Consider the following 24,656-nt stretch of genomic DNA (forward strand, 5'->3'; position numbering starts at 1 on the left):
GCACCTAATGAAACCACAACGATGATGCCAGACAAAGCAATTTGTGTTTTTTAAATAAATACAGTTAAATTACATACCAGGACTGCACAGCAATGTGGCCCTGGTACAATCTGAATAAATGAATGTTTCCGGTGTGTTTCTAGAGGTGTTTTAGCATTGCATACAAAACCAGTGATCCAAAACACATGAAATAGAATCATTTAGCATCCTCAGCCAGAAACAGAAGAGTTTCAGAAAAAGCAGCAACTTAGAGCATAAAGCAGGCTATTTCCTCAAATTTGTTCATGACTCTAAATGTAGGTTATCTTATCTTTTCCACAGATACCCCACTTTAAGTATGATAAGAAACTTAACTGAACTGTTGGATATATTCTATAAAAACAGAGACCGATGCAGATGTGGAAGACAATACCTTTTTATCTTCATTTAAATAGTAAACGCTGAATATTTTTTTGTTATGATGCAGTACCTTTATAAAACATAGTTGGGATTTGGGTCACTCACCAGAGGACAGGAAGCTTTTGAGGAAAGTGAAGTTCTCGCCTATCTTGTTGAGGTCAGGTAGTAGTTTGGCTATTTCCTCTATCTCTGGTAGAGCTTTGGCCAGTTTATCTGTGGATACAAAAGAAAACGGGTCCAGTGGAGAAGACAGAAAGGCCAGGAGTCTTATCTGATGGTGCAGCCATATTTTAAAGTATAACCTAAGAATAAATGCCCCTGCTTACTGAAATCAATTCCTTTACAAGGAAGACAACACCAAGTATTAGCACATTTTAGTCATTACATGAAAATGTAAACACTTACCAAGATCTATTTGTTCACTCAGTTCCCAGACAAAATCCGGTATGACCCAGTTGTATTCGCTAAAATCAGGCAGCATGTCCTTCCACTCATCATAGGTCTGGAGACAAAATAACAGGTTTATGTTATCTTCACATGAATGAATCGTCGAATGTTTTCAATAAGTACCAGCATGCTATAGCAGCTAACAAAATATAAATAAAAAGAGGGAGGGGACAGCTGTTAAATGCCCAAGAAAGGTTTAGAAACTAAGATGGTTGTTGACCACTTATGTAGGCATCATTTTCTGTTTACCTCTCAACTCATATGACAAGTTTACAGCTCTCTTTTCGATGAAGCCATCCTGGCCAAATGATTGTCCATTGATCACCAAAATATGCTTGAAACGCTTTAAATGAAACTAAAATATACGGGAATCACTTCACTGTACTTATTTAAAATGATGTTGAATAAGGATATCATAAATCATAAGGCCCCCCTGCATAAATAAAGAATACAGTTTTAAACACATCTTTTTTAGAAATATTGTATGATTCTGTTCTTACTTACAACCTCTATTTTATAAATTAGGCTCCATATTTGTTATCCATCTTTACAGCGAGCTAGACAGCTTTGTCCAAGTCATTCACGTGAAAATACTCATAATTATTTCGATAATGGAATTCACCACGATTGCGAGTTATATACATTACAATCCAGGATAAAATCCAATATCGTCTAATATCTAACTAACAACTAGAAAATAGTTAATGGATCGGAGTAGTTCAGAAAACCTGAATAAGAGACACTTTTAACAGACCTTTTTAGCGGTGTACCCTCCTCCCACTGCCGATCCCAGCAGAATGTATCGAAGCTTTAGCAGTCGGGCAGCGAGTTGGGCCACCCAGAAATTGCGCTGCTGCTGGTGGCCACGGCCCCCTGACCCTGGCCGAGACTTGGGCGGCCGCATGGGCAACCGTGACATGGAGGTAAAGTAGCGGGCTGCCGTGCGGTGAGGGGGTCGCTGCGGGTTGGTGTTTCCAGAGTAGCGATGGTGGATGGCTCGTGATAAAGGATGCAGCTTCTGCAGTGGTACCCGAAATCTCACACCCATGTTGGTGGAGACCAGATTCCTGCAGGCCATGCTGAGAGGACAGAGGAGTTGGACAATTAATTACACAAGCTCACCTTCTTCTTTTGCCATTATACACCATAACCCCAGAATATATAATCTCAGTAAAAGTTTGTGGTCATGTTCCCCTCACCCCTAGTTCTATCTGATGATGCTGGTACAGGATATGTACAAAGAGGAACACCATTATTGTGTATTAGGAGATTATATGTTAGAAGATACAAATTAGACACTTTGGAATATATTGCTTGTATCAGTAATACTGGTGGTTGTTGTAAAAAAAAAAAAAAAGTGGTAGCCGTAGAATAATTAAGAAAAAGTAAATCGAACTAAAATGGCTTTATTTCCTTATTATATAAGATGCGGACGAAGAGAACATCTGAAAGATAACGTCATCTAATGCTAACGACGTTGGCGTTACCTGACAGCAAAATACGTTCAACATGTTAATTATGTAAGTAAATCCATCAATGTTAAGATATCTATCTATCACATGCTTAGCTCAGCAGACAATATTGAAGAAGAAGACATGTCAACTCAGACCATATGAGATAAACCACATTCACCTCAGCTAACTCCTGATGAGCTAGCTTGCGACGTTACCTGGCTGACGTCAAAATAACGCCACAATCTAGCACAGCATCACAGGTCGATTTAAAGGGTGCACTAGCTGTCAGTGGCAGTTTGTGGAGGACGCTTACTCAGGCTAATTAGCTAAATAAGTTATAGGACGACTGCTATTTACATAGAGTAGGTAATATTAGCTGACGTTAGCTTCGCTGTCCTCAGCTGTCAAACTGACCAGAGAACGGTGTGCTTTCCTTTTACCAAACACAACACAACGAGCTCTTGCTGTCGTTACCTTTATAAAATGGCCACTTACCAGGCAGATTTACTCCCGACACGCAACATGGTGCTGTTATCAACAGCGGGTTCACACAAATCGCTCAAATTCAATCTTCAAGCACCGGTAATTCATATTTCCATATGATACATATTCGCTCGCCTGTTATGGAAGCTAACTAGCTCGTTTGCTAACAAGGACACAGCGCAGACTGACAGTCCACTTCCTGTGAGCGGTGCTACATTCAAATAGGAACTGAGAGAAACAAATCGGTTAAATAGTTCCTCTTTGTATATGGTACAGGGGCTCTCTCCATGCAACATCGCTTAGAAATGACTTGCTTGCGTGAGATAGTGGGATCATCGTCATGCCACCTGGTGATAATACAATAATCACATTTTACCACTAGACCAGACTTACTCAACAGGCGGCCCGCGGACGCTTATTTTGTGGCCCCCGACATGCCTGGTTATTTTGTTTAATTTTGTAATTTTTTTTTTAATTTTAACTTTAAAAAAAAAATACTTTTATTAATCCCCAAGGGGAAATTAGTTCTCTGCATTTAACCCATCCTTAGTTATTAAGGAGCAGTGGCCCTCTTAAAATAAATGCATAATAATTATAATTAGTCAACCAAAATCGTGTGAAAATTAGGTAGTGCGCCTTTAATTTAAGTTCCCGCCTTTTTATCGCGCCAGCTCATCTGTTAAAATATTTTGCACCTTAATTAATGATGGCGACAAAGAAAAGGAAAGTGGATGACAAAAACAGGGTTTTCAACTCTGCATGGAAAAGTGAATTTGCTTTTGCGGAGATACACGGGAAACCAATGTGTCTCCTCTGTCAAAAAACAATCTCTGTCTCAAAGCGAGCGAATTTACAACGCCATCACGAACAGCTTCACCCGGAGTTTAAAGATGCCTATCCACCTGGCAGCGACCTGAGGAGAAACAAAATACAAACGTTGCTCAGTGGGTTTCAAGCCCAGCAATCCATGTTCTGCAGCGTTGTTAAAAGCAGCGACAACGTTACAGAGGCCTCGCTCAACATCGCCTGGAATATTGCGAAAGCCAAGAAGCCAGCTACAGAGGGAGAATTTCTTAAAAATACATTTGCGGACTGTGCGGAATCACTGTTTTCGGAAATTAACAACAAGGACGACATCATCAGACAAATCTCAAAGCTGCAGTTGTCTGATTCTACCGTGACCAGGAGAGTGGAAGTCATTTCAGACGATCTTTTATCAAAGTTGCTAAAAGACATTGAAAGTGCCGAGTACTTTAGTCTAGCATTCGATGAATCCACCGACCGCACAGACATCGCGCAGCTTATAGTCTGGGTGCGCTTTCTCAAAGGGACACATTTGCCGAGGAAATGCTGGCTTTGCTACCGCTAACAGGGCAAACACGGGAGAGGATATGTATTCTGCAATGATGAGCTTTTTTCACGGACCAGGCAAAACATCAACTTCAAAAAGCTGGTTTCTCTGACTACTGATGGGGCTCCTTCCATGGTAGGAAAGGAGAAAGGATTAATTGCTTTGCTCAGAAAAGATCCTGAAACGCCGGACTTCTTCTCATATCACTGCATTTTGCATCAAGAGCAATTGTGCAGCAAGCTGAGAGGTGGAGAGCTCAAAGTGACAATGGACTCTGTGACACGAACAGTCAATTTTATTCTTGCACACGCATTGAAACACAGACAGTTCCGTTCCTCGGTCCAAGAGTTTGAAAGTGCATACACTGACTTGGCGATGCATGCGGAGGTCAGGTGGCTTAGTCGCGGAGAGGTCCTCGATCGCTTCATGGAGCTGCTACCAGCTGTGCGCATATTTTTGGAAGAGAGGGGCCGACGTGATTTACTGGCACCCCTGGAAGATGACACATTCATGCACAACACCGCTTTTCTGACTGATATAACGCGTCACTTGAATTCACTCAATCTTAAGCTTCAAGGAAAACAAAAGGTTCTGCCGATGATGATGAATGATGTGGCTGCATTTGAAACCAAACTGAGCCTGTTTGCGCAGCAGCTTGAGGTAGGAAATGTCACACACTTTACTGTTCTACAGGCCCAAGTGTCACAACCAGGTTCATTTTCACCCACCCCTTACTGCGCCTACCTCATGGAATTGAAAGAGGAGTTTTCCTCCCGGTTCGCGGACGTTAAATCCTTGGAACCCGTGCTGGCATTCACAGAGAATCCCTTTGCTTGTGACGTACAGGCTACTTCAGTCTCCGTCACATCTGGGCAATTTGGAGTCGAAAGGGCTGCGTTTGAGTAACAACTCATAGAGCTGCAGCACAACAACATCCTCAAAGAAAGACACAAGGAGGAGAGCATTGACACATTCTGGATATCCTGTGTTCTGAGGAACACATACCCTGCATTAATCCTGTGTGCTCAGAAAATCCTGACCTGCTTTGGATCTACTTATGTGTGAAAGCTCCTTCTCTGCCATAGGAATAATAAAATCAAAGCAGCGTTCCCGTCTAACTGACAGACATTTGGCAGACTATCTCAGAGCAGCTACAACTGAGCAACAACCAGATCTGAAAGGACTTGTGAAAAGAATGCACACTCAGAGCTCTCACTAGGAATAAGTAAACAGTTGTTTGTTTTATTGTTATTGTTATTAATATTTGTGAAATGCACTCAGAGCTCTCACTAGGAATAAAAAAACAGTTGTTTGTTATATTGTTATTAATATTTGTGAAATGCAGACTCAGAGCTCTCACTAGGAATAAGTAAACAGTTGTTTGTTATATTGTTATTGTTATTAATATTTGTGAAATGCAGACTCAGAGCTCTCAAAAGGAAAAGTAGCAATTGCAAACTTTATCAATGTCATCAATGCAAAGCTATTCACTCCAGTGTTAATAAAACATCAGCTTGACCAACACTTGTCATCCTTGGAAACGCAGTCGCTACACTACATTTGTTCCTGAAATTGAGAATATTTGTTAAATATTCCATGATGCTTTGGAATGCATTAAAAATGACTAGCAAGACAGCATATTAAACAGCAGTAGTAAATAGTGAATAAAATAGTACAAATATATGTTAATAATAATGTGTGGCCCTTTGCACCTGTTGTGGTTTAAATGTGGCCCTCTTGGCCTCCGAAGTTGAGTACCTCTGCACTAGACAGTACTTGGTTCAATAGCCTTGTAAATGGTATACATTGTGAGTAATTCTCTAGCAAAGCAGATGGGTAAAAAAGAAACATTGAGGAATAAATGTTGCGACATTTACATGGACAGTCATAAAATGATTGTTAACGGTGTCATTTAAATAAAAAGGGTGCAGTTTAGACTAGTTAAAGATTAAATTGAGCATTGGCAGTCATGTGGTGCAAATATATCGTCTGCGGTTAGTTGTGACTTTAGCTAAATGATGTACGTACTTGCTTCGGAAATATTTAGCATCTCACATATTTTGATTGTTGTCAAACAGTCTATTCTCACTTTTATAAGATTTACAAGAAATACAATTGTTGCAACTGTTCATCTGCTTCCCGATGTACACCGGAATTCATGTAAGCTACCTATGTGTACTTAAGGGGGAGCGCCAACACCAATGAGGAGAAACTGCAAGCTTTATGTCCCAATTCAGGGCCGAGAATCATAGATCCTCCCAAGTGCACAATGTGCTAATATTGTAAACCGGTAAACTCTATTCACATTATTTTGAGTCCCACCATTCTCTCCATAGTACATTATACTTTGCTTGAGCAAATCCGGCATCCCATTTATGTTCAATGGACAAAATATACTGAGACTTGCAGACAATTTTGAGAACATTTATTGAAAAGAAAAAAAAAATAGATAAATCTGAAATACAATCCTCAGCGAGAAAGAAATGAAAATAAATAGAAAATAAATTATAAAGTACAAAAGAATTACCAAAATGTACATCTCTGCCAATAAAAACACATATACCCCAACTGTGCCTCTTGCTGAGGTGTTGGAGCTGCAAAGAAAAAGCACACCAGATATCTTTATTGATTCAATTCATACAGATTGAGTGATCATAAAAAGTTTGACCAACATTGTATTTTCATTCAGTTTGGTGTCAACTTGTATAATTTTCTTTATTCATTACAAATAGATACATTTCCCTGAGGAAACAACATCCACATGAGACTTGATAAACTTAATGGCTGACTCAATCTAAATGCCATTCGATGTTTTTTTAAATACACGTGAAGAAGAGGCCAATGCTAACCGTCAAAAGCCTGTATATATTAACCGTCAAAAGTCAGTATATTTTGTACCTGCAAAGGAGCATAGGTGTCAGCAGAAAAGCCATTGTTGTGATGCTGTGTTTGAATATAAAGGCAAAACTGTAGCGTAGAAGACAGGCAATAGATGTATTTACACTTTGCACGTCATTAAATTAATAACCTCTGAATCAAAGCGCAGTTATGACACAGCTGCGACTGATTCGATTTGCCCTTAGCAGCTACATGTATCGTCACTTCTACAATAGACCGTTGCTATCAAGCAGCAATGCATTCTTTTTTGCCAATTACAATTTTATGTGGATGCAAACTATCTTCAAAACAATTCTAGACAAAGAAAGTAAAATATGCACATCAGATGATTGAACAGAAAAGCAACAAGATTGTCATATGTTTTTTAGATTCTTTGTTTGCTAAGAGGACACATACAGTATTTACTAGACCAGTTGTATTCCCTTCTTGTGTCAGGTCTTTGATATTTTACAAAGCAGTGAGACAAAAGAGAAGCAAAAGAAAAGCTGAGATGTCAAAACCAATTTTAGGAATCTGCAGAGACAAATGTTTCCACACAGGACTCAGTTCAACTTTCTTCGAACTCTTAAGTAGACTGCATTGCGTTCACCCAAGATCGAACAAATATTGCCCCAGACACCCAATCACATGTCACAATAACTAATTCAAACTATACAAATAAATGCTCAGGATTAATGCCCAAATTAGGAAGCTCCAAGCTAATGAAACTCCATAACAGAAGTGAAAGTACAAATGAATTCAATAGACAGTACAAAGCAGAAGGTAGACAGACAACCATTTGTAACACAGTACCAAAATAGTAGAAAAAGACACACCAGCCCTTTGATAATCCAAAAGCCATACATTTTTATCCTAAATCTTTTTTGACTTTTATGCACACAATAGTGATGTACATGTTATATAAACAAGAAGAATCCAACATCTAATATTATTATCACCTTTAAGTTAATTCTGCAGAGACAAATCAGTTTGGAGAGAACCGAACAAAGGCTAAAACCAAACATTTGTTTGTTTTTTTCAAATTAAAATGTGACAAGAAGTCTTTGGGGGGAAAACATAATAATCACCAACCATTGTATTGCATTGTGTTAAACTCTGTTCTTTACACAGAAATCTAGAAATAAAAACTAAAATTAAACCCTGAAAGCAAATACAAAATGAAAAGATGCCACCAAGTATTCATAGGCACAGAAACCCATGTGGCCCATGTTTTTGACAATATATCAGAATCTATTTTTAAATATCTATAGTACTATATATTTCCTTCTTCGCACACTGACAATTTACCCACAAAATACAATAACAAAATACTATACTTTGCTCATCAAATAAACACTATATCCTTTAAAACTATGGTCACATATCACATTTGAGCTCCTTATAAAACATTATGGATCAACAGTTTCATATGTATTTACATTATCACAAGCATCTCAATGGACAATTAATTTTAGGAAGCAACTTTAGACTCGTTATAACAGTGGAAATCTGTTGCAATGTAATTCATATAAAAATCAAATAATTAATAATGAATGGACATGCAAAATGCAATGTCACGTATCAAAAAGGATTACGTGTTGAATACAGTACTGCTACAAGATGTTTGCGAAATGATTTGATAAATTTAGTCGGGGAGAAAGAGCAACATTACATTTCGTTCCGACATGGTAACTCCTAACCACTCAGACTATTTTAAATCAATATTAAACCGTACAATTCATGAAAGACAGACTCCTGGGCAGATTAAGCAGTTATACCGACATTGAGAACCGGCTGCATTGTGTTGGTGCCTTTGCTTTAAGGTGATACTCCATCCGAACCCTTCCTTTGAGGATCAATCACTGGTGGCTCGAAAACGTTTTTCTAAGTAGTTAGCTTAGTATTATTGTAATCCTTTAAAGTTTGACACGGAAATCCAGTTCATGATTTTGTCGAGGGAAACAACACACTTTTATAGCCATCTTGAACGTTTACAGCAAGTGTTTGATACTTAAATAGATTTGTGTGGAGCATCACTTTCAACTTCAAAGAAAAAGCAGCAAACATAACATATAGCCCTTAACCCTCTATGCAGGGAGCCGACATGAACACGAGTGTAAAAGGTCATCAGCATCCATCATCTGCAGCATGGATATTTTGAAATGTGCAGCCAGCTGATGAGATGCACGATGCCTCGGCTTAATATACCATCACGCTTTTAATCAGTCTTCCACAGGAAGAAATGTTGGTTTTAGAAAATAAATTTAAGTAGTTCTGAGGGCTCTTGGGAGCAAATCTGACATGAGATTGTAAATGTAGAATGCTTTGACTTTTATGGTCTCATGTGTGTGATTAAATGTCCACGCTAAACAAACAGAATAATGCCATTCATTGTTCAGACTATTCTTAATACGGAGATTTTAATCCAAACACCCTTTCATTCTACAGTAATGCATTATTTGAAGTAATATGTCTGGTATTGCAGCCATCAAGTCAATTAGGGAGCTGGCTTCATGCAAGTCTTGGGTGGTTTTCAGATGGCTCATGAATGCACAAACACAAGGTTATAATTCATAATAGTCACACTTGTGGCCCAGGAGAGTGTGAAACTCATTACACACGAGAAAATTACACATCTCTTGATGGAAGTAAAGTAGAGACACATTTGCTGGTCGATCTTTCCCACGAAATGGGATCAATCACTTCATGTTTGGCCTGAGGTGAGCAACAGAGGAAAAGCCATGTTGTTCCCAGGTCATAATTGTTAGCATATGTTAATATTGATCATGTCAGGGTAACATGCTAGCATTTAACATGTTAGCATAATATGCTAGGATTAATATCAAAGTACAACGGAAGTTGAAGAGAATTCAGTTAGTCGTTTCCGAGGTCTCCTGGAGTATTTTTGAGCCGTCGGTCGACCGTCAGACCAACGAATCAACTAGCATGCGGACATTTTGTTGTTTGGTTTCCGTTATCTTTATTAAAAACCCTAAAAGGTAAACTCTGATGATCACAATGAGATCCTGCCAGAGGTCCCAGCTTGTGGTTGAGAGGATGAGGATATGTCATCCTCACTGTCCGTTACTTTCTACACCCAGTAATGTTTGGACTATAAAGAAGTAATTTGAGGTTACATTTTCCTCATCATTTGGCCAAAGGTTTAGGTGGTTTATCACTTTGTAGCTTCAATCATCAATCTGATGTATAATGTACTGTATTTTGTGATTTATTTAACCTAACTAGCCTACTTATAACGTAAGATATATATATATATGTATATATATATACATATGTGTATGTGTGTGTATATATATATATATACACACACATATATATATAAAATGTTATATATATATATAACATTTTCAAAATGTCCAAGGGCTTGAATTAAATGTGGCCCGGGACAACAGTACGATTTTCAGAGAGGCCATGTCATATTATGGCAGATGACAGCAGATTTACAAAACACCTTTTAATGTCTCCTGTTAAATCTTAAAATGTGGAAATACCGCATTTCATTGTCTATCATTTGCTCTCGAAAGCCAATCAGTATATTTGTGTGTTTAATTGCAAATACAAATTCTTCCCGAGGTGTGCAATTAAACAACTAATCTTCTACAACTCTGTGCTTTAAACATTATATAAATGCTGGTCTCAAATGATTTTTCATTCATGGGGATCCATGGTAAGCTTTAAAGCTTTGGTTTTTGGTTATGATTCTCTCCAACGAGTGCTAATGCTAGCTCGTTAAAATTACTCTATACATTTACATTAGACTTATAAGACCACTACATAGTAGCAATCGGAGCCTGCAACCAGTTGGATCTGGTTTACTGTGTAAACAAACTAGTGAGGTGTGGGCTGCTCAGAAATACAAACAGGACGTGCTCCTTTAAAAACTGTATATGACAGGATCAGATCATACAGTGTTGGTCAATAATACATTTTACTTCCTTCCTCTTCCCCAAACAGTAAAAACATTTCTCTATTAACCAATTAGCTATCTTTCTGTTGAAGTAAGAGTAAGGGTCATACCTTTGAGGGTAAAAGACCAACCCTTCTTCTAAACTACCATTGGTTTCATCCTATACTCTTTATTCTATTTCCTCAGGGACCAGTCTTAAAGCCTCCAACCTATGAGGCTATTTTACATGGAAAACTGAAATCCAGCACTGTGGTTGCTAATGACATGTGAAGGCGCCGTTAAATGAAATTTCTGACAGCACATGCATGTCAGAAGAAAGCTCTGTAGAGTGCGACCTCGGCTCTCTTTTATACCCTTAACACAGACAAACTAAAACCGCATTGGCAGTTGATTTGAAGAGGTGAGTGTGCATATATTCGACCTGGCTTATCACCCCACCTCCCAGACTGGGTTGAACTATCCTCAGCTTTTGGGAACAGACATTGCAATAAGGAACAGGAATTACAATAAATGATACTGATGAATTACATTTAAAGACAAGCAAGAGAGACCTGAGACCGCGTGAGTGGTTGCGCCGGAGAGAACAATAGTGTTGAGCGATTTGAAACGGTACTATATTTGGTAATCCTGTGTAATCTTATGGTTTTTGCAAAAGACTCTCTGGAACTACAATATTAGCCACAAGTCTGTGTGATTCGTAACGACAGGCAATTATCCTATGACAATTGAATTTGAATAGATTGAAGGTGCGTTCACTGAGCACTCGGCATTTGCATACATGTCTCCTATATCGGAGGGATAGATTAGATGTGTGTGAGGTGCTGTGGGGGGGTGCTAGGAGTTTATCATGATTTGATAGGTGGAGCCATTTTCTGGGCAGGACTTGGCTTCAGTGGTGGTGGTTGGCTTTGGAGGCCATTCGGGGTCCACACTGAGCTCCTGGGCCAGATGCATGTAGCGAGCCTTGGGTGGAATCTTGCTTGGGCAGCACAGCCGGGACAGACACTTGTATGCTCGAAGGTCAATGGCCCTCTGAAAATATCACAAACACAAAAATAAAAAAAATACATTTAATAACTAAAACGGGCACTCTGTAGAGCACTTACCTTCGCATATCACAAGATTGGGCATTGGATTATGAACATTTTGGCATTAGTTGCATGCCAATTGGATAAAAATTGACCGCACTATGGTAAAAAGAAGATTTTGACCTTTTCATGACCTTGACCCGATTGATCCCAAAATGTAATCAAATGGTCCCCGGATAATAACCAATCATCCCACCAAATTTCATGCGATTCAAGAAGATTTTGACCTTTTTATGACCTTGACCCGATCCATCCCAAAATCTAATCAAATGGTCCCCGGATAATAACCAATCATCCCACCAAATTTCATGCGATTCGGTTCAATACTTTTTGTGTTATGCGAGTAACACGCATACAAATAAATAAATGGCGATCAAAACATAACCTTCCGCATTTTCAATGCGAAGGTAAAAATATCAGCGACAGGAGAAAAAGGAGGGAACGTTTCCATTAACTGGTGTCATGTTTTTGGAGGAGTTTCTGAAACACTTTTACTGACCAATGCAGATCGGACAGTAGTATGCTGATACAACTGGAGAGGCAAACATTTCTTTAAACAGGTGAGTTATAACAATGGTCAATGAAAGACATTTTAAACCAAATTGAATGATGAGAAATTTCAGACTTGTCAAACACTAAACAAAGGGAAAAAACAAGTACAAATTTCTCCTTAACCATGCTTTGATACTTATTATACGGTGTTTGATAGATTTCAGTTCTAGCAAGAATGTAATTAAATTAAAACACTTAAGCAGTTCTCAAAATTCAATGGTTTGAAGTTAAACTGCGACTTTTTTCAAGCCCTGAACAAAAGGCCCATCAGAGGGACACGAGAAGGAGGGGGACAAGTAAGAATTAAACATCCATTTCTTGATTAGACATTACAATAAAAAGCTAGCTGCGAAACATAAGAGAAAGAAGTGAGGTCAGAAAGAGGGAACACCACACGAGGAAAATGAAAGGGCGAAAGAAGAATGTGGCAGATTTTTCAAACCTGTGGTGTCGGGGCAACAGGAGTGTTGCCGAGGCTGCTCTGTTTGTCTCGGCTGAACACAAGCTTCCATAAGATGATGTCAAGGATGAAGGTCTATGGAATAGCGCAGCAGGCAGGAGAAAGAAGTACAGTGGAAAATTTGATTTCTCATTGCGTATGCATTGTTTGTTTGTTTTGCATAGGAGGTTTTTGCAGAGCCGCAATACATCAAAGCTTTCAGCAATCATGTAAGCACTTTCTGTAAGTTGCGTGTAAATCATCAAACATGTGAGGTTACGGTTAAAGTGAAACAATCCATCAGAAGTGCATGGCATATCTAAATAGTGAAATCTTTGATTATGAGCAAAATATTATCATTTGTATTTTATTCAATAAAAACATTAAAAAAGAGATTTCCCTGTTAGTTTAGTAAAGGACCACGTCTTGGATGCTACCAAGAGCATCAATGCACAGGCAGTCATCTAAAAGGAAGTCAGAGACATTAGCATACTGCTCCACTAGGGGCATGCCAACAAAGGCCATTGACCTGCAATAAAATTATTTTCTTTTTGCCGTTTTGATGATTTTCTAAAGCCCAAACAATTGTACATTTCTGAAAAAAACAACTTAAAGTCTTAACTATTACAAATACGGAATTTTCACTTCATAAAATAATTTGTTCTCACAACACAAGATTGATCCTGCTGTCCAGCTAAACAGGACACCAATCAGCACACACTGCATGAAATGCTGGATATGAGCAAAACATATACTGTTACCATGTGCTTAGTGTGTGTCTCACCTCTACAATAACGGCCACAGCAGCATTGACCAAGATGATGATCAAGAGTTTTATCCTCCATTCAAACGGGACACAAACAATCTGTACAGAGAGAGAGAGAAAGAGATACTCCAATGCTGACCTTCAGAGATTATTTAAAAGATAGCCTTGTTTTAAGGCTTTATGTGCCTGCAACACTTGAGTTGTGCCCATCTAAATTAAAATGACAGTCTGACTTTATATTAAAATCAAAAAATTAGAAGAGTATACCTCAGCTTGATAAATCAAGCTATAGTCTACACTAGACGTGTGTCGACGTCTTCTTACCTCTAGGAAATCATCAATGCCTTTGACAGGGTGGAACATGATGAACAACAGGAAAACATACAAAACCAGGGCCGACAGCACAAAAGGCCCTGGAGAGGAAACAAGCAAGCACAAAAACACACAACAGATTACATAGATGTAACTTTATAACTATTTTAGGAAAGATTAATGAGGAAGCAAGTTTCTTACAATTCTTATAGCTAGGCTGCCTGAAAGGTTTTCCCTTTGAGAAAACGACAGCAACAACGAGATACTGGAAGGAGGAGACATAGAAGAGGCTGGTGTTCTCGAAGTTTTGGATGTTGTGGTCGTCCACTTCTGTGTCATTGTGGTCAGACACATTAGTATGTGATGTCAGGTTGCAGACACTAGGTGAAAGGAGAGTTTGATTCAAGAACAATCAAATAACACATTTCAGTCTGTGGACCAAATACAGACATCTACAACAGCGTATTGGGGCCTTTGCCAACTTAATTTAGTCTGAGATTAGATATAAAATGTTATTATTATTATTATATTCTCTGAGATAAAAGCCATGAAGTTGTGATAAAAAAGAAACTCAGAAATTCACGAAGATTAAAGTGCCATTTAGCCACAGACTAAATGTCATTGCGTTAAAAGTGTTCAGATAGTCAAGGTGCCCTGTGAGTGAAGAAAAGGTCCTTTCAGTTTCATGTTATTTTTTTATGAACATATTGCTAACATCGGTATGCATGAACATTTTCCTCGTTAGACCCTTTGGACCATTGGATAATCAGATAAATCATAAAGATAGCCGTTTTCAAAATCCTCTCTAACGGACAGCCTCTGAGCGAGGCAAGAGCTTTAAGATACGGGGGTTCTTTTTTAAACTTAATAGGTATATTAATAAAAGAATTGTTACTGTAGGGTTTTAAAATGGTGTCTGTGGTACGATGAGGTTGATCCAACCTTGCAAATTAAAGTGATGTGCTTCCTTGACAAAAAACTACAATTGCCCTAATAAGTTGTGGCTGAAATCGGTTAACTAGATATGATTTTATAGTAACTTTACATTATTTTAGTTTAGAAGCGGTACATTGAAAATTATAGCAGGTACCCACTCTGTAAGTGGTGTCCAGACAGTGTACCAGGACTGCTGACGGACCCAAAGGAATGTAAAGGTCTGGAAGCCCAAGCAGATGAGGATCTGGGTCAGCACAGAGAACAACAGAGGCCCTGAGATCAGACCTGATGGGGGACGACGTGACACCAGTTCTTTCCAAGCTGGATTCAGACTCACTGAGGAGGAGCAATAGGAAAGAAGGGAAAAAACGGACATTATGGGTGAGACGAAGAAACCTGCAGTAAACATAAAAGCTAGACAAATCACGATGATTAAAACAAAAACAAAAAACACATCGCTTTATCCATGACCCTTTTCTTCTACTTACTGGTAAAGACAATAAGAAGGATGATGGCAATATCGATGAAGAGGAACTGGAAGTCTCCAAGGTTACTAAGGATCTGAAAAACAAACAAACAATACAGATTACAGTCTGGATTTCTCATTAATTCCTCAGCTCCTATTGCTTTTGAAGCAGCGTTACATACAGAATAGAGGAGAGTGACACTGATGTACTGGATGATGCTGTAGAGCGCCATGAACTTGAACACACAGAAGGAAGTGATGAGAGCAGCACGCCCCTCCCTGTAAAAGCACATAAAGTTACATTATGTCATGAAGCTATACAGACACACTTGACATTTAAGCACGATGAGTTTGTCGGTGAATATAAAAAGCATGTGGTGGTTTAAGTGTATTTCTTTTAAACTAATTTTAAAGCTCAAAACTTGACAAAAAATAGTAAACAAGTAATGACAACGTTTTCTATCCTGGTGCTTTTGAGGTGAGATGCTTCCTTTTGATCTGATCACTTTCACCATTCATATTTTCTCTGCCACTTATTTATAAACTGTGTGGTACACAAATAAGAATAAATTAAGACTTACCTGATGAGGTTGGGGACACAGGAGATGTTGGGGGTCTTGGAGGTGAAGGGAGAGGCTACAGAGGCCTCGAGCTCTGACAGAGAGATGCCACCATGTGCCCTTTTCAGAGCCTGGGTGAGGAAAGTGAGAAATATAAAGTATGTCTCAACTACAATCAGTCAATGTCCTCCTGATATTCTCATATTGATCGTTCATGTTGAAGTGCCTGTACATACCCCACAGTCGTTAGCTCCATCACCGCACATTCCCACAAAGTAACTGTGCAAATAAAAAGATCAGTGCTCATTGCTACCATGAAATATATACTGTATAGACTCAGTTCTGACTGAACGCAGATTCTATTGCTGCCGATTATTCAACAGATTCAGTGGCAGGCAGCATATACTGTAACACTTCAATACACTTTGGACTACATCATGATTTAGACATTAATACTCACTCTACGCCTTGCAACGCTTCAATGAGTTGAGTTTTCTGGTCCGGGGCCATTCTGGCAAACACTGTGCCTTGCAGCACCAGCTGAACATACAAACAATGATAACAGAAACTTTAGGTATCGTGTAGAACGTTGTACCCAAAAAACAGTAGGAGCAATTTGAGATGACTTCATACCCTTTGAAGCATGTCAGGGAAATGCTCCGAGATGACGGCAAACGATTTTCCGTTCATAGCAAAATGGTACAGCTCTTGTGCTTTGGGCTCATCGACGTGACCGACATCCTCCAGACTGATGTTTATGGCCTGTTAAATGAATGATGGTGTGGATTAGAGCCTATCCATTATTAGATACTTACTTATAATGAATAGTTATCCTGTATCACCTGTTGTATAGGATTGCACAATGAAAACAAATGTATTTAGTTGTTATTTAGTTTTGCTTAAAGCCTTAGTGCAAAATATATATCTAAAAAAAAATCTTGGCTCTTTCGAAATAGGATTCTCTACCTCCTAGGCATTAAGAACAACCAATTGACAAACATTTTTACTTGTTTGGTTACAGAGACCGTTGAGACGAGAATATATGTCTATTTATTGTGCAAGGCTATTTATCATTGGCGCTTTATCTCCACATGTGCGTTTGTGCTAGGATTCGTGTTAGCATGAGCCCCATCGCCTCACCTCCAGGCGAGATGTGTCGCTCGGCTTGTCAGCGTATCTCCAGGTGATCTTTGCAGCTTGTCCATCATGGGGGGAGAAGGCTTCAGCAATGATGACTGTGTCTTGGGGAGGGATCATTCCACAGTCCCGGGCCACAGAGATGGCTGTCAGCATGTTGTCACCTGGATTGTGAAGACAGCACACACATATTCATTTGCGTTTCTATTTTTCAAGGAAGTCAAATGAAATCCTCTGCAGGATATTGGAGTTAGTTTGTGCCAGTTACACTGAGCAGTGTTACAAGTTATTGGTTGAGATTACAGATGCAGTTGAGTAAATTACAGAGGGATTACATCTCCTGTGTGCCAAAACACATTACCAAACTAATTATGCTTCCTGCATTATTACTAAAGACTGTGAAAGACATGAAAGATTGTGTGTCATGTTCACTTTATACAATAATTTGCATATCTGCGTGTTTGTGTGTCCTCTTTAGTGTTCATGATATTAGTAGTTTATTTAAGGGCGTGTGTGTGTGCATGCTCTCACCAGTAACCATGACTGTGCGAATGCTGGCTTGGTGGAGGTCCTGCAGCACCGCTGGAGTTTCTGCCTTCAGCTTGTTCTGCATGATGATCAGACCAAGGAACTCCATGTTTGCCTCAATGGGATCCCTAATTTAAGAGAAAATACGTACACACACAACATGTCACAGATTAGAGGAATAGGTTTAAAGTGAAGGGCAACTGCAACAATATCAATAATACACAGAACACACTACCTGCTGATATTTTGTACTTTGTGCCAGGTGAGTTTGGATTCAAGTCGACGATGAGCCAGAGCGATCACCCTGAAACCCTGTTTGGTGTAGCCCTCCAAAACCTCGGTAAAGTTTTCTGGCACTGCAAAGAGACAGCGAGACATTGAAGAAATTAGTAAAGAGAGAGAGAGAGAAAATAAAGAGGATTTAACTTCTATGGAAACATTGGAACAGAGGCAGAAATCCATATTCAGGACTGTGTTTTCAATCAATTACTAGAGTGGCGCTGGACACAATTACTGGGTGAAATTCCATTCTTTGAACAATAATCAAATGTTCTTACTTATTGGCCAATAACATATCGGCCACCGATGTATCCTACATCCCAAATAATAATAATAATACTTTTCGTGCGAAACAGTACCATAGCACAAACCGTAATGAGACGACTCACCAGTCTCTTTCTTGCAGAGGCTAGCCACCACTTCTGGGGCTCCCTTCATATAGGCATCCATACGTTTCTCCCCCAGCAGACGAGCTACCACACACATCCTCTGGAGTGCTGAAGAAAAAGGAAACTGCCGCACGATTCCTACCTCATACGCTGTCTATACATCCACGCCCATGCAGACATACACAAAAACAAAATAACAGTCTTCATTATTTATGTCAAGGAGATTACATATTTTAATTAAATTCCATCATTGACAATGCTAGTTAATGACTACAACATCTTGGGATATTGGCTTAATTTAATGTCAGGTAACAAAATCATGACACCTACAATATTTTTTTATATTGTATAATCAACAAAATGAAGACATCAATTTGTCAACTTATAAATATAATGAACAATACGCATCTTAAACCGCCTTATATTAACTGTCCAAGATTAGTAAATAGAAGGCTACTAGTATCAATTTCACTACCATTAAAATTCAAAACTTTTCTTTTGTAGAAAATTACATTTACATTACTCCCCAAAAGGACGACTTACCGAGAGGTCATAGAGTTCCTAGAATGAGAAAAAGAGCAGAGTGGGATGAGTCTATGAGAAAACTAAATGTCAAAACAAATAAACTTATCATTCACACCATTAATACATTTGCTGGTACAAGAGTATGTTGGTTTTAAATAAAGCCAATACACTACTGCACAACTATTGCATAATAAAAAAGTCAGAGGAAGAATAGTACGATGTCCAAAACCACACTCAAAATCTAATATTGTATTATTACAAATTTAAATATATTCAGATCTATAAATCTAAATTGTACAGAAAAGACAGGGTTTTAACCCAGACTTTGACTTTTTTGGGACCCAGCGACTGGGTTGCTATTCCGACCATGTCTTGCTCTGGTGATACTGCAGGCTGTGGGGGCAACAGCTGTTTTGGGGGTCGAACAACAGTGGGCATGATACGGTTGTGGAGAGATGTTTCCTCCTCAGTAGCCTCCTCCAGGATCTGGCCAGACAAGTTTAGAGAAAATAAGGTTCAGAAAAAATATTGATACAAGAACAGCAAGAGATAAAGAATATTAGCCATAGTAAATATATTTTAGATATCATCTCTCGCTCTTCCAGGCTTGCCTGCACATACCATTATTTTGAAAGGTTATTTGTCCCCACAGTCTGGCTAATTACATTCCCCCAATGCAGCTTTGACCAACATTATTCTTTTGGATAGATAAAAAAAAAACTCACCCAGCCGATAGCCTCAAACATTTTGAGGTCCAGTGGATCTCCAGACAGCTGGCCTTCTATTTTGGTAAGAGAGTGGCAGGTGGCCATACAAGCCACAAACTGGGACTTGACAAGACTTTCCTTATATGCGTTTTCCTCTGACAGATGGAAACTGAAGAAACATCAGGTGAATGAGGAAATAAGTTTTACTGATTGGGAGAGGCTCAAGTAAAAAGATCTAGCTTTTATTTTTACGATGTAAAAACATATTTCATGTGAATAAAATACTTCCAGAAGCAATGGATTTCAATTACATGCATGAAAGAATAGTACAGTAACAGTGCATGATTATTACTATCACTAATTCTTGCCAACATTATTGAATAACACATTTCACAAGTAGAGACTGGCTGGTTGAAGATGTTGTTGATCTGATACCTAAATAATAATGAGCCTGTTTGTCATAAACAATCATCTTAGTTTATCAGTGAGATTTCAGCTTCTAAAAAATGTAGCTAAACTATAGCAGCTGAGTAATAGCTAAACTAAAACAATGACTTGACATTTCTTCGGGATGCAGCCAGACCAGCTTACCTGCCATTCTCAACCCTCTGGACTCCCCATAGGTCTAATCCATCTTCTGTCAGAGTTCCAGTCTTTAAGCAGAAAAAAGTACATTAGGTACAAATCTAATTTCTCAATTAATCAAAAGTTGTACATGTCTACACATGTTGTAAAATTTCAGCGCAGTACTTGTTTGGACACTTCTTCAGCAATATCTAAAAGTTTGTTCTGACTACATTAGGAGCAAAAACAGCAGTAATAAAACCACCAGTACTCGCCTTGTCAAAGCAGACCAGATTGATTTGACCGCAGATATTGATTCTCTGTGGACTGATGCAGAAAATGCCAAGGCGTTTAAGGCGTCGTTGGGCATACACAATGCCAGCCGTCATGGCGGCTGGCAGCGCCGGTGGCACAGTGATTGTGATAATGTCCAGAGACTCAATGATGATGGTCTTAGCTGGCACCTGGAGCAAATAGAGAGGAAAGTCAGGAAATGTTTGAATATTTGATCATCACTTGTCTTCAGCACTCCTAAAACTAATTAGTCAGTTCCCACTCACTCATAAATTGAAGAGACTACTAAAATCATGCCTCGTGTCAAATATGCGAGTCAGCTTTTAACTGATAAGTGTGGTAGAGGAAAGTCTCTCTATGAAGACCCTATAATCCCACAACAACCCTACATACAACAGGGTTCTAAAGAGAAAAACAATGTCAAACACTTCATTCAGTTTAGTTTCAAGCTTCAGCCACAGCGATCTGGTCAACAGCTAAAACTGTGGTTGTATTGGGCAGCTCACAATTAAGTAAATCAACAGAAAAACACCATCTGTCAATGCTCAGGCGGAACAGTACAATATTTGACTTTCTTACAGTAGCACTCTTATTTCCACCCCTTTTACTTCTGAAACTCTGAACCCATGCAACACAAAATCAGAACATTGGCATTTGTTCAATCTGCTCGTCACTTGCAAATTTACCTTGTGCAAAACACTGAGAACAATGGAGTAGACAAAGCCAATTCCAGCCACAGCCACCAGACACAACAGGAAGAGGTAGGCATCACGGTACAGTTTGAAGTCGGTGGGTTTTGGGTAAAGAATAGAGCGCACCAGCTGGCCTTTGGCTGTGCTGAAACCTGCGGGAAGAGGTTGTTGTGAAAAGTTTTGGAGATGCAATTCTCATAAAAGGGAGTTGTGTGTCTCAGTAAAACTTAAATATAAATCACATTTGAATATGTCACTTCACAACATTTGTTTTAGAACTCACATTTCTATACCAGACATCAAGGAAACATCCACAGATGTTCTGAATACATATCCCCAGACACACTTACCTGTGCTGACCACCACAGCCTTGACCAGGTCTCCTGTGTAGTAGCGGGTCTGGATGACGTGGGTGCCACAGAAGAGAGTGTGTCTCTTATGTTCCTCTGAGTTGTAGGCAGCGTCAGCCTCCTCCCCCCTCTCCTCAGGCAATGGGTTGGGGAGATTAGTCTTTGTCACAGGAACGCTCTCACCTGATGGGGGTTAAATTGACATTTGGAATGGCTGCTGTGAGATTAACAGATAAAGCATTTTAGAGTCTCGTGTGGTCGTTTGTTAAGTTTCTGTACACATATTACACGATGTCTCCTCTAACCTGTGAGCATGCTTTCATTGACGATGCAGGTGCCGCTGACCAGCACGGCGTCACATGGCATGATGGTCCCATTGCTGGGGATGACCATCACATCACCGGGCACCAGATCAGTTGACAACATCTCTTCGATTTCTGCCAGGAAGGGGGGTGCAAAGGATGAGTGGAGATGGTAAATGGGTCACAAATACAGACTGTATTTGTAGCAGAGCCAGAGGAGTAGCAGGTAGTGCATGTGGGGGTGAGATATGTTTTGTGTGAGAGCCACAGCTTCCAAAGCAATGTTGCGAACTATTTCTGAAGTTGTGAAATTCATTTTAATTGGTTCCAGCTTAAAAGACACCCGCTGGCACTGTCACGCATCATCTCTGAAGACACCATCACTCATTTAAAAATGAGTTAAGACTTACAAAAGAATGTGCATAACTATTTGAGTGCTTTTTTAAATTCACACATGCGCTATGCCCACTATCAAACATATGCCATGTCTCTTTCCAAGTCTGCATTTCCCCACCCTAGAAGCCATCTGGAGGACAGACATTGTTACACTGCTTAGGCTATCGTCAGGTTTGGTTTGGAATGCACTCTTCAGAAATGGCAAGCGACTTCATAGAATAAAACATGCCATGCACTTCAATTAAAAATGACTAGAGGCCACATAAAAAAACAATAATTAACAAACCATTATTGGCTTGGCATACAGACACACGAACAATACTGTGAGTTGCCACCATATCATGAAGCATGATGTATTGCTGGGAAAAAAAGAAAACAGATGATAAACTTTAGACAGCTTCTTGATCCCCATGACAACCTGTGAGTGCAAAGGAGATTTACTTTCTCTTCCAATTCAACCAGGTTTTGCCATAACTATAAAGGTCAGATAAATGACTCAACCTATTGTGAAGCTCACCTTTTTGATGGTGTACAGAGAGGTAGCTATGGATATGACCGACATGAAAAGAATGGCCACGGCATAATAGTAATACTCATCGGCACTCCACAGAATCACACTGAAGAGCTGGAAGATGTAGAAAGGGTTTAGGACCTGCAAGAGGAGACAAAGAGTCATATTAGTGTGGTAATCACAGAGGTAAGAGCATCAAGGAACCACTACAATTAGTTTGAAAACAGAGACGTCTACTTGAGCGCATAACAAATATGCTACCAGGGTAAAAAAACAACTTAATACAAATGATCAAGTTCCCATGCTTTAGCAGTGTTTGAGGTGTAAGGGTATGAGATGCATTGGGAAATTGTACCAAAGTTGTTTGAATGAGAGTTGGGACCCACATCACTGAATTGGTCTGCAAGGGGCAATAGTGTAGTATTGTACATGCACTCCGATCCCAAAAACGTTCCTAAACAAGTATGCACTTAACTGTGCTCCATCTACTCAATGGGAATAAGAACAAGTTGGATTGGTTAATTAGCGTGGGTTTTACAATGTTGGCTTTAGCAGGAACTGGTGTCAAAAACAAACAAGTCTGTTACTTGTAATAGATGAGCACACATGTTAAAAGGTGTCTTTCATTTAGGTATAATTCAAACTTTTGAGACAAGAGAAGACTGCCTGTTTTAATTCAAACTGGGCCCTACCTCTTTGATAAGCAGCTTGAAAACAGAAGGCACTTTCACTGCAATTTCATTCACTCCGAAGAACAGTCTCCTGACAAGAGGTGGAAGAGACATTTGTGAGCCAAGTTTGAACCAGACCTTCATATCTAAACACACATACACATGCACACATACTATACAGCAATGTACCATTAAGGTTAGGAGTATGCATGTTTTTATTCTTTAGAACATATTTAATTGCTTTCTTCTCTCCTTTAAATGATCCATTCTCTGCACAGAATAAATTACCATTTTAACATCTCTGCACTGAATTCCCCTGACCACTTCCGAGAGTATAAACAGCAGCTAGTGTAACTCAACCAGAATAATCTGTGTGAGTTACACAGCTGCAGCTAGTGTAACTCACACAACAGAATAATCTGACCAATAGGCGCGAGTACCCTCCTCTGGCTGTCGAGGAGTTGTGCAAACTTTCCTTCAGACCGGTAAGATGTTACCTGTACTTCTGCTGGTTCCTGGTCAGACCTGCACTGTGCTCCAAGTGGAGGGTAGAGCAGCTGACCTGCAGATCATCCAGGCCGCTGTGGGGGAGATATTGGTCAAGGCAATACTTAGACCTGTGCTGCTGGCACGGTTTAGTGTAATTCAGACTTTACTACAGCTTGTTTTTCACATTTTTCTTTACAGCTAATTTTTAGTTAAGAAATGGGATGTGGATATTTAGTTAGCTTTACTGCTGTGTACTGTGCACACACTGCCAGATAAAACACTAAACCAATTTAGCTGACTGAGTGAAGAATTTTCTGCAGCAACGGTTCCTGCAAAGTGGTATTAAAAAAAAAGCTGTGTCTGTAGAGAGCCAAATAATTCTTACGTTAAAACTTCAAAGTTCTGCACACCGTCGTTCCAATAATACTTTGTGCTATGGAAGGTAAAATAACGAATCTGGGGAAAATACAATAGGGAAGGGGCAGAGGGAAGAAACTTATGTCAGCATTAATGTACATACATATTTGAAGTCAAGAAACGCTACATTTAAAATAAAACTGAAGCAGTTTCACAAAGTGTAAACATACAATTACACTCTTTATATTATTGACTTTGTTGGTTTAAGGTGTTGTGGAATGAACGTGGTCAATGGAGAATACCCACAAGGACAGCAAAGGTAAATGAGTATAGTGTAAGCATCTGTCCTTCAAATAGAGAAGGGCCGAGGCAGCACTCCGTTTTTATGTGAAATACATTTTACAGTA

At 39.3% G+C, this 24,656-nt stretch overlaps 2 protein-coding genes across 6 annotated transcripts in view; both read right to left on the minus strand.

The window, feature by feature from the left end:
* The window catches only part of opa1 (OPA1 mitochondrial dynamin like GTPase), a 39,527-nt gene extending 36,561 nt beyond the window's left edge, over positions 1 to 2,966 (minus strand). For 3 of the 5 annotated variants that reach the window (XM_056414496.1, XM_056414493.1, XM_056414492.1), the window contains exons 1-4: positions 2,796 to 2,966; positions 1,601 to 1,925; positions 805 to 901; positions 505 to 612 (exon numbers count right to left, since the gene is read on the minus strand). In XM_056414496.1, the coding sequence (XP_056270471.1) occupies positions 505 to 612; positions 805 to 901; positions 1,601 to 1,925; positions 2,796 to 2,824 (559 nt within the window). In that variant the 5' untranslated portion in view covers positions 2,825 to 2,966. The remainder of the gene's footprint in view (positions 1 to 504; positions 613 to 804; positions 902 to 1,600; positions 1,926 to 2,795) is intronic. The other 2 variants (XM_056414498.1, XM_056414497.1) reach the window with 1 other exon arrangement.
* Positions 2,967 to 6,542: 3,576 nt separating this feature from the next.
* atp13a3 (ATPase 13A3) overlaps positions 6,543 to 24,656 on the minus strand; it is a 36,173-nt gene continuing 18,059 nt past the window's right edge. The window contains exons 6-34 of the mRNA XM_056414368.1: positions 24,278 to 24,348; positions 23,901 to 23,984; positions 23,425 to 23,494; positions 22,739 to 22,873; positions 22,508 to 22,580; positions 21,829 to 21,960; positions 21,524 to 21,706; positions 21,168 to 21,325; positions 20,463 to 20,651; positions 20,215 to 20,276; positions 19,642 to 19,792; positions 19,283 to 19,402; positions 18,935 to 18,952; positions 18,392 to 18,545; positions 17,959 to 18,079; positions 17,727 to 17,851; positions 17,199 to 17,359; positions 16,692 to 16,820; positions 16,519 to 16,598; positions 16,295 to 16,337; positions 16,080 to 16,189; positions 15,681 to 15,777; positions 15,521 to 15,593; positions 15,191 to 15,368; positions 14,298 to 14,476; positions 14,109 to 14,197; positions 13,803 to 13,883; positions 13,022 to 13,114; positions 6,543 to 11,971 (exon numbers count right to left, since the gene is read on the minus strand). Of these exons, the coding sequence (XP_056270343.1) occupies positions 11,774 to 11,971; positions 13,022 to 13,114; positions 13,803 to 13,883; positions 14,109 to 14,197; positions 14,298 to 14,476; positions 15,191 to 15,368; positions 15,521 to 15,593; positions 15,681 to 15,777; positions 16,080 to 16,189; positions 16,295 to 16,337; positions 16,519 to 16,598; positions 16,692 to 16,820; positions 17,199 to 17,359; positions 17,727 to 17,851; positions 17,959 to 18,079; positions 18,392 to 18,545; positions 18,935 to 18,952; positions 19,283 to 19,402; positions 19,642 to 19,792; positions 20,215 to 20,276; positions 20,463 to 20,651; positions 21,168 to 21,325; positions 21,524 to 21,706; positions 21,829 to 21,960; positions 22,508 to 22,580; positions 22,739 to 22,873; positions 23,425 to 23,494; positions 23,901 to 23,984; positions 24,278 to 24,348 (3,357 nt within the window). The 3' untranslated portion in view covers positions 6,543 to 11,773. The remainder of the gene's footprint in view (positions 11,972 to 13,021; positions 13,115 to 13,802; positions 13,884 to 14,108; positions 14,198 to 14,297; positions 14,477 to 15,190; positions 15,369 to 15,520; positions 15,594 to 15,680; positions 15,778 to 16,079; positions 16,190 to 16,294; positions 16,338 to 16,518; positions 16,599 to 16,691; positions 16,821 to 17,198; positions 17,360 to 17,726; positions 17,852 to 17,958; positions 18,080 to 18,391; positions 18,546 to 18,934; positions 18,953 to 19,282; positions 19,403 to 19,641; positions 19,793 to 20,214; positions 20,277 to 20,462; positions 20,652 to 21,167; positions 21,326 to 21,523; positions 21,707 to 21,828; positions 21,961 to 22,507; positions 22,581 to 22,738; positions 22,874 to 23,424; positions 23,495 to 23,900; positions 23,985 to 24,277; positions 24,349 to 24,656) is intronic.

The sequence above is a fragment of the Pseudoliparis swirei genome, chromosome 5 (genome assembly GCF_029220125.1).
Source record: "Pseudoliparis swirei isolate HS2019 ecotype Mariana Trench chromosome 5, NWPU_hadal_v1, whole genome shotgun sequence".
Lineage (NCBI taxonomy): Eukaryota > Metazoa > Chordata > Actinopteri > Perciformes > Liparidae > Pseudoliparis > Pseudoliparis swirei.